Genomic DNA, 10,317 nt, shown 5'->3' on the forward strand with positions numbered 1-10,317 from the left:
AATAAAGGATCTCAATTCGGAGATCCGGCAACTGGTAACCCGACACAAGCGGACCAAATGGGTAGAGCATCTGAAGTCCTGCAACTTGACCTCTGGTGTGAGCAAGCTCTGATCCACCGTAAGGTCCCTGTCGAGCCCGACGAAGCACAACGACAAGGTGGATATCACCTTTAACGGTCGTACTTCGCCGGATCCGAAGAGATGCGCGAGCAACTTTAGCCGGAAATTTATACTGCATCCTCCGGTCGACAGATCCAAACGTTGTGCCACCAGACAGTTGCACAAACTGACATACAACAGTGCACCGCTTGCTTTTCCAGCGACATTGGCCCTGACGGACTAAGCATGCTGATGCTGAAAAAATGGGCCCACTGGGAGTAGAATTTCTCACCAAGGTCTTCAACCTGTCTATGGCCACTCTCAACATTCCTGATAAGTGGAAATTAGGGAAAGTGGTCCCACTACTGAAGCCAGGGCAACCCGCCAATAACTCTCCTTTCCCCAGTAGTGAAGACGCTTCAAGCCCTTCTACTCCCACTCCTTACAAAACACCTGACTCCAGCCTCACACCAGCCACACTAGCATGGTTTCCGAAGAGTGCACAGCACCACCACGGCACTCACCGTCATAAACACCCAGGTAAACCGCGGGCTAAACCAAAACCGCGCTGCGAGAGGACTGCCCTAGTAGCGTTTGATTTACAAAAGGCTTTCGATACAGTCAGCCACGCCACGCTACTAGATGTCATTTTACAGTCGACACTCCCGCCAGGGCTGAAGAGGTGGACCGCGAACTACCTGAGTGGTCGTCACTCGTCGGTGATATTTCGAGACCAAACGTCAAACCAGAGAAAAATAAAGCAGGGAGTACCGCAGGGTGGTGTCCTTTCACCCTTGCTTTTTAATTTCTACATTTCGAAACTCCCCCAGCCACCAGAGGGAATCTTACTGGTCTCATACGCCGACGACTGCACGATAATGGCGTCGGGCAATGACATTGATGGCCTATGCACAAAAGTAAACGACTACCTCGTCCACCTTTCTCGCTTCTTTACTGCGAGAAACCTACAACTTTCTCCCACTAAATCCACGGCGACCCATTTTACCACCTGGACAAAGTAGGTCAAGTTGCAACTTCAGGTACACGTCGATGATACCCCAATACCGACGGTAAACAACCCCAGAATATTGGTAGTCACCTTTCACAGCTTGCTCTCCTTCCAGCGCATACAACCGCTATTGCAAAGAGAGTACAGAATCGCAACAAGGTCTTCAAGTCGCTTGCCGGCAGCACTTGAGTCAAAGACAAAGAAATGTTGCTGTCGACTTTGAAAGCAATAGGCCGACCGGTTCTTAACTATGCTGCGCGTGTCTGGTCGCCTGAAACTGGTGATACGCAATGGACGAAGCTCCAGGCCTGCCAAAATACTCCTGATGTCCCCCATACAACACCTGCACGACGAGGCTCACATGCTTCCTGTGAAGGAGCATAAGAAACTGCTCAGCAAGCAGTTTCTGCTTGGGTGTCACCGTAGGGCAAAGATACTGCTACAACAATAACAACAACAGAGTACTTTAACATTCAACATGCAAATAGAAAGAAAAAAACCAAATCAACTGATATAGCGAAGTCACCTTCTGTATCTGCACAATAACTACGTGTCTGCCCCCGCCACCACGTAAAAATCGTGCTTGGCGACTTCAATGCTAGGGTGAGCAAGGATGGAATTTTTGATTCAGATTCAGACCGATCATGTTACACTAGGTGGAGGACACGCTTCTAGTGTTTTAGATGTACGTACGATCTGAGGGCCCAACATCGACTGGGATCATTATCTTGTTGCAGCCAAAATACGCACACGCCTCAGTGCAGCAAAAAACGTACATCTAACTACACGAAGAATGAATGACACCGGAAAGCTACAATCGCAACAGACAGTCCGAAGATTCGTCACTCGACTCTCACTCCTGCTTTCTGAGAGTACTGCCATTCAATCCGGCATGCAGGAGCAATCGAGCAACATTTCTCGATCTTTACGCCGAAAAAGAGATTGGATTTCGGCTAGCCCGGAAAAACAATTGGTACGACGAGGAATGTCATGCTGTCGCGGAGAGAAAGGATGCTGCTTATAGGGACACGCTGTGATCACACGCAGTGCCAGCCATTTCAGCCCGACGGACTGCCGGCTGATCTATTTAAATATCTATCTAAAAGCCGATTGTAATTTGTGTCAACAACCGCGGGACTAGTTTTCGAAATATCTCGTGTAAGGTCCTAGCGAGCGTATTGTGTGAAAGGCTGAATCCCACCATCTACGAACTGATCGGATCATGTCAGTGTGGCTTTAGACCTGGAAAATCCATAATTGAGCAGACATTCACAATACGCCAAATCTTGGAAGAGACCCATGAAAGGATAATCGACACACACCATATTTTTGTCGATTTCAAAGCTGCATTCGACAGTACGAAAAGGAGTTACCTAAATGCCGCGATGTCTGAATTTGGTATCTCCGCAAAAGTAATAAGGCTATGCAGAATGACGTTGCTCAATACCAACATCGCCTTCAGAAGTGGGAAAGACTTCCTCGAGCCGTTTGATACCAAACGAGGTTTGAAACAGGATCACTGGCTGTCGTGTGTCTTCTTTAACCTGGTGCTGGAAAAGATTGTCCGAGCCGCAGAACTTAATCGCTCAGGCATAATTTTTTAAAATAAAGCGTACGGCATACATGGCGGCCGCCGTAGCCGAATGGGTTCGTGGACTACCATTCGGAGTCCGGAGAGAACGTAGGTTCGAATCTCGGTGAAACACCAAAATGAAGAAAAAGACGCCTCCGAGTGTATTTCTGCCATGAAAAAGCTCCTCATAAAAAATATTCATTTCGTACATTTCGGAGTCGTCTTACAACTTTAGGCCCCTCCATTTATGGAACACCATCAAGACGCACACCACAAATTGGAGGAGGAGCTCAGCAAAACACCCGAAGAGGGTATACGCACCAATTATATATATGTATATGTGTACATTTACCAGCGTATGCAGATGATACTGGCATCATCGGCCTTAACAACCGCGTTGTTTGTTCTGCCTTTTCCAAACTGGATTAAGAAGCAAAACGAATGGGTCTGGTGGTGAACGAGGACAAAACGAAGCACCCCCTGTGATCAAATAAGCAATCGCCGAACTCGCGTATCGGTACACACATCCCAGTTGACAGTTATGATTTAGAGATTGTAAAATATTTCGTTTATCTAAGAATCAGCATTAATAATCTCAACTTTGAAATCCAACGAGCAAAACTAACACTGTAAGGCTCTCATCATGCCTGTCCGATCGTATTGCACAGAAGCTTGGACGATAACAATATCCGATGAGGCGTTTTTTGGAGGCTTAAAGAAAGATTCTGTGGAAGATTTTTGGACACTTGCACGTTAGCAATGGAGGAGGAACAATGAGCTATATAAGCTTTACGACGACATTAACACAGTGAAACGAATAAAGATCAGGCGACTTAGTTGGCTGGGTCATGTCGTTCGAATGGATACAAACGCTCCGACTCAGAAAGTATTCGATGCTGTACGAGCTGGTGCTAGCAAAGAGAAAGAGGAAGACCTCCTCTGCGTTGGAAAAATCAGGTAGAGAAGGACTTGGCTTCACTTGGTGTTTCTAACTGGCGCCGGTTAGCACGAGAAAAAAACGACTGGCGCGCTTTGTCAAACTCGGCCAAAGTCGCTTAAGCAGTTATCACGCTTGCTATGCTATCACTATCATGCTTTCTATGTCCACCGTTAAATGATAATACGTTCACATATAAGTAAAGGGTTTTCAAATAACAGCTGTTATTTTGAATAGCTCGCTATTTCGGTAGATGTCACTTTTGAAGCTGTCATTTTTTGATATTTGACAAGTAGAAACTACGCCATTAATAAAAATGGCGCTATCGAGAGATGATTAACGACTTTTTATGGCCGGAATTGGATGGTATTAATCTGGATAACGTTTATTTTCAACAAGTCGGCGCTACGTGCCACACAAGCAACGAAACCATTGATCTTTTACGAGAATAACACCTATTATTGGAAAAAATGGATGCCGGCAATGAAAACAGGTCTGCAGACATAATTCTAATCAAATGTTTGTTAGGTAGTATTAACTATGCATTCATGTAAAAGAAACAAAATGTACGCCTATAGACGCTTTATCCATAATTTTTTGAAACCTCAGTAAAAGCCGTTTACGGATTCCCTCCAACAACAACACGGTTTTCCTCAAATTGTTTATTATTAGCAGCCAATAGCGCAATTAAATTAGCTATACCTTCTCCTTGTATTTTCTTCATATCGTTAATAATAATAAAACAAACCAAAAACACCGAAATATTCCACCAAAGTAAAAACTAAATAAAATGGATGCCGGCAAAGAAAACAAGTTTGTATACATAATTATAATAAAATTTTTGCTAGGTATTATTAATTATGCATTCAATAGAAGCATCAGAGGAATAATTCTTCCCATGACAGTCGGTTCTACGTTACCGGAACGACCCAGATTTGTATTCTGCCATGGACTGTCACTCCAGCAGCATTCCCCGTGCATGTATGGGGAATGTTTATGCTGCTCCAACAGCAGGAATAATTAGTTATCTCGTTATGTTTAATAATTGAAAAGTCTCATGGACTATGAATTCTGTGAATTGTCATTATTAAATCGGTCGGAGAAGACAAATTCACCGTAGCCAGCTCGACAGTTGCAATTTATTGCGGCAAATTGTGCATAAAATCTGATAGGCATACAATGAATCTAAGTAGTTATGCTTATATAAAAAACAAATTAGACAAATATTTCTACATTTTAAACAAGTGTCACATTTTTCATAGTCCATATATGTACAATTAAGCAAAAGGGCAAGGATATCTTTAATTCATATATTGTTACATACATACATATATATATACTGACGCAACCATGACCTACTTCGCGACATGTAGCTTACTCATATTTACATATTTACAAGAACTCAAAAGTAAAACCCAAATGACCAAATTCTTGTCTAACAAATGCAAAAACAAATTCTTCAAGTCCCGAAATACGTATGTATGTATTAATCGAAGCACAGAGTGCTATGTACATACGTTCCCACGACATTCGGTTCTGCTTAACCGCAACGACTCGGACAAGGACTATAACTTCAGCATCATTCTCCACGTATGGGAAATGTTTATGCTGCTCCAACAACCTGCAATATGTAAAAATATGGTAATAAATCCTCAATTGTAGCTATTAAATCAAAAACGAATCAATCGACTGAAATAATTCTTTGTAACTGAATTTTGAAATGTTTAATTTCGTTCTGGCTAACGAATCTGCTCATTTGTTTGGCTGTTTGTTACTGTTTTTTATTTTTTCGCGTTTGGCGATGCCACTCATCGCTTTTGCTCTTCTATTCGTTTGATTGTGTTTTGCTTTAGAGCATTAATAGGGCAGCATATTTCTAAAAAAATTCTGTCTACTGATTTATTGTTGTTTTGTGTAAAAACTAATTTAGTGAAAGAAGAGCAGCAACTACCACTGAACAATCGCTTAGCCTTGTTTTTTTTTTTTCAAGTAAATAAATGCTATTTATAATGTTTTTTTAATCCGGTGTCAGTATTGAACGGCATGGAGTGTCCAAGGGTTATCACTACAAAATTTATGAAAATGTTCTATCTATCGAACCTAATTTTTTTTTTCTAGCAAAACGGTGCATATTATTCAAGTATATACCGTTGCTTGTTCTGCTGTCAATTAGTCTCCAAACAAAATTGTCTCAGAAAAACGAACAGGTTTTGTAAGACTTCGTTTAATATTGTACGAAATTGGCATTTACGAACACAATAAATGCACGATTGTCAAAGAATTTAGTTGCAATACAGATTACAAATATAATACAAATCGTTGTAAATCGGTAGAAAGAAGGTGAAGTGGAAAAGAAAGCACGCAAATATTATAAACAATACTATTATTGTATAAATGTGCTGGGCACTTTTATTGTTTAAGTCATTGGTGGAACTTGTCGTTAAGAAAAGTTTTAGGTTGCAGTATTGCCTTACAACGGGTGAGAAGTAAAGTAGAGGTCCAGGATGTGGGATTCTTCGGTATTCCTGAGCACACTAACGCCAAAGTTTTATGTTGCTCTGACTGGTACATCAAGCCTCATTTCCGGGTTGATTTTAATATTTGAATGGTGGTATTTTCGTAAATATGGGACTTCGTTCATAGGTAAACACTTAACGTCTGCAAAAAATTCTTCTAACTTATTATTTATATTATTTTATTTGAAGAACAAGTATCAATAAACCATATTAGCCCATGGATAAATGGAAGTGAGGCTCAAAGCGAGACTAATGGGAATGGAAATAATGGAAGTGCAAATGGGACGGGTAGTAGTAATAGTAATCAGACAGCAGGAGCGAGTCAGCAAATGCCGGAGTGCAAAGTTTGGCGAAATCCGTTGAATTTATATCGTGGAGCGGAATATCAACGTTTTTTTTGGGCAACAAGTAAAGAGCCTCTTACATATTACGACATGAATTTAAGTGCACAGGATCATCAGACCTTTTTTACATGTGAAGGTAATATATGCGAATTATAAATCCTTATATCCAATTAATGCTCTACGTGTAGGTGATACTAGAAAAGAAGAATACGAAATAATGCAAACCGCTTGGCGTGAACGCAACCCTGTTCAGCGAATAAAATCGGCTCACAATGCACTTGAAATCAATCCAGACTGTGCGTCTGCTTATATTTTATTGGCCGAAGAAGAGGCAACTACTATCGTAGAAGCGGAGAAGATTTTAAAAAATGCACTAAAAGTAGCAGAGACCAACTATCGGAGATCACAAGCCACCCAGCATCAAGGTCCTATAGCTGAGGGTATACATCGTCGTGATACGAATGTGTTAATCTATATTAAGCGACGTCTAGCAATGTGTGCACGGAAGCTTGGAAAACTGAAGGAGGCCGCAAAAATATTTCGTGATCTAAGTAAGGAGATTCCATCTATAATGAATGTACTAAACGTACATGAAAATCTCATCGAGACTTTGCTTGAGATGCAAGCATATGCCGACTGTCAAGCAGTTTTGGCTAAGTATGATGACATTTCGTTACCTAAGTCGGCAACAATATGTTACACCGCTGCTTTGTTAAAAGCACGTGCAGTGGCAGATAAATTTTCTCCCGATATAGCCTCAAAACGTGGACTTAGCTCAGTTGAAATGAGTGCTGTGGAAGCGATCCATCGGGCTGTTGAATTTAATCCACACGTACCGAAGTATTTGTTGGAAACAAAACCACTGATTCTACCGCCAGAACACATATTGAAGCGTGGCGATTCAGAGGCACTTGCATATGCTTTTTTTCATCTAAAACATTGGAAAAATGTGGATGGAGCATTAAATTTATTGCATTGTACATGGGAAGGTACGTTTCGTATGTTACCGTATCCGTTAGAGCGCGGCCATTTATTCTATCCCTATCCGACATGTACAGAGTGCGCTGATCGGGAATTGCTTCCGTCGTTTCATGAGGTGTCAGTTTACCCCAAAAAGGAATTGCCCTTTTTTATTTTGTTTACCGCGGGACTTTGCTCTTTTACTGCTCTTTTAGCTCTGCTTACACATCAGTATCCTGAGCCGATGGGTGCACTCGCTCAAACTGTACTTATTTGGATCTCTTATCCATTTCATCTGTTGAAGGAACGTATTGAAGCATTGTGGCCATGCAACTTTCTTCACCAGCTGACTCGCGTTTGAATCCATATGGAAAAACTTTAAAATTAAATTGATAGTTTTAGTCTCATTAACAAGTTTTGGTGAATGATTTAAAATATTAAATATAAATATCCAGCCTAACGTTCCACAGCTTGAAATTTTTTAAGTGTTGAACGATTCTAATTTAAGTTTTATAAAATTCTAAAAATTTGTTTTTATTTATATAAATAATAATTTTTACTATTTGGTTGCTTAAAGAAACTTAGCGTGTATTAAATTCAGTGAATGAATTAGCATTGTGAACTTATTGAATTAGAATTTACCTATGTATATTATATATATTATATGTATATATATATATATATATATATGTATATATATATATATATATATATGTATATATATATAATTGGCGCGTACACCCTTTTTGGGTGTTTGTCCGAGCTCCTCCTCCTATTTGTGGTGTGCGTCTTGATGTTGTTCCACAAATGGAGGGACCCACAGTTTCAAGTCGACTCCGAACGGCAGATATTTTTTTTATGAGGAGCTTTTTCATGGCAGAAATACACTCGGAGGTTTGTCATTGACTGCCGAGGGGCGACCGCTATTAGAAAAATGTTTTTCTTAATTTTGGTGTTTCACCGAGATTCGAACCTACGATCTCTCTGTGAATTCCGAATTGTAGTCACGCACCAACCCATTCGGCTATGGCGGTCGCCCACCTACATATGTGTATACAGTGATCCAAAAACCAACAGTATGGGGAATGTTTAGGTTGATACAAAAGCAACAATAGAAAGCTATTTCTTAAAAAAATTTATTTTGAAAAACTCGTTTACTACCCAAAGCTTAAAAAAGGATCAAAAAAACGTTTACTTGTACTTTGCTGAAGATCGAAATTCACTTCATCTTTTCTATTTTTTTAAGGTTAAGGTTTGAGCTCTGTGGAGGCTGCGACAATACTTATTTGGCATGGTATAAAAACCTAAAAGGTTTGGGTTATTACCCTGCATAGGTACATAATAAGCACCACAATTTTTCAGCCGATTGAGCCAAATTGTTTATTGTTCATTATGTCGTTATGAAGAAAAGATTATCTACGCCTTTGTGCCCATTGCTTCGCATACCATGACCTCTACCAAAGCCTCTTCTATGATTTACCGTCTTATTCAGAATTTTGTTGATCCTCCTTGCGCCATACAAATCAGCGATAATCAGGTCTAAATAAATTAAACTTGGAATCATTTGCACAAATTTCTGTATCGCAAAAGTCATCATCGCAGTCTATATTTTCTGGCATATTTAATAAGTTTAGCAATATTTTTCGTTGATAGTTATGACTTGTTTCGCGGCGTATATACCCCAGAATCAAGCGTATGTAAACAATTTCGCCCAGTTTGAGGATGGTTTTCTGTAATAGCAGCTGCTTTCAGTTTTTTAACGATAACTGCAGCGGGCTGTTTTGGGATCTTCGTTAAAACATTCTGTCAAAAAAATATCGGGAATTGTTCATTTAAAAAGCGCGCATTACAAATGTCTAAATTTGTTTTGGCATTTAATTGCAACGGATGAAAACATCTACAAAGTCAAGGAAATGGTGCTGGAAAACCATCATTTAAATTTGAGGGAGGTAGCTCGTGACCATACCGTGACTCACGAATCAATTCTCGACTCGTTCCAAGAGGGTTGAATTTCTTAAAAAAAAATCATCGGAAGAAGGTGGCTGAAGATATGCTTGAGCAAGTGTCACCATAGTCATGCTTAAAAATCACACACGATGGCAAAAACTCGCATTAAATTTAATCATAATTGTAGAAGATGGGATGATTTTAGAAGCGTTTGATAATAGTTGGTCGAAAGTGATTTTGGCAAAATCTAACAACAATTTAAACGGCGTGATTTTAGCTCAAAGTGCTGTGTACTCCCACTGAGGTCTAGAAAGATATCTGATTCTAAATTACAGCGTTTTGAACCGTTGTTGTGGTACTGGCATTTTTTTTAATAGGTAGGCTTTTTCCACTTCTTTCCATTTTTCAAGTCGTTTATGTAATAGTTTTAGTATCAGTGGAAACTGACAGGCCTATTCTGCATTTTGATACTTGTTCCGGCTCGTTTTATTGGTGTTGTTCTCAGTTCCGAATGAGATCGAAAAGTTGAAAATCATTTTCTACTCGTTTTCATTTAGATTCAATAATCAGTTACTTTCAATTATATAATGCTTTCGTCAGGGGCTGTCATTAGTCGCGAATTATTGGTACAAAAATGACCAACTATAATTTTTTTGCATATTTCCATAATTCCAAGGTTTTTTTTATAAATTTTTGTAATTATTTATGGTAGCTAAAACTGAAAAAAATACCGGGAATAAAAGTTACGAACCTAAAAATGTACATTCAAATATTATTTGAGATGCATGGCAATATGAAATTTTTCGAGGAGTACTGAGCCTGCACTCAGTAGAAGATGTTGTTGCGGATTCTAGAACATGTTTCCATTTTTATCTTTCAGCTTTGCTTATACAAACAATTTTGGAGCACAATTTTTAGGGAAAAGTTTTATT

General features: G+C 39.7%; 1 protein-coding gene across 1 annotated transcript; it reads left to right on the forward strand.

Moving 5' to 3' along the window:
* The first annotated feature begins 5,873 nt into the window (after positions 1-5,873).
* Positions 5,874-7,898, forward strand: LOC129240660 (protein ST7 homolog). Its single transcript, XM_054876588.1, has 3 exons — positions 5,874-6,261; positions 6,324-6,614; positions 6,667-7,898. The coding sequence occupies exons 1-3, from the start codon at positions 6,123-6,125 to the stop codon at positions 7,797-7,799; spliced, it is 1,563 nt and encodes a 520-aa protein (XP_054732563.1). The 5' UTR covers positions 5,874-6,122; the 3' UTR covers positions 7,800-7,898.
* Positions 7,899-10,317: the final 2,419 nt, after the last annotated feature.

Source organism: Anastrepha obliqua, chromosome 3, assembly GCF_027943255.1.
Source record: "Anastrepha obliqua isolate idAnaObli1 chromosome 3, idAnaObli1_1.0, whole genome shotgun sequence".
NCBI lineage: Eukaryota > Metazoa > Arthropoda > Insecta > Diptera > Tephritidae > Anastrepha > Anastrepha obliqua.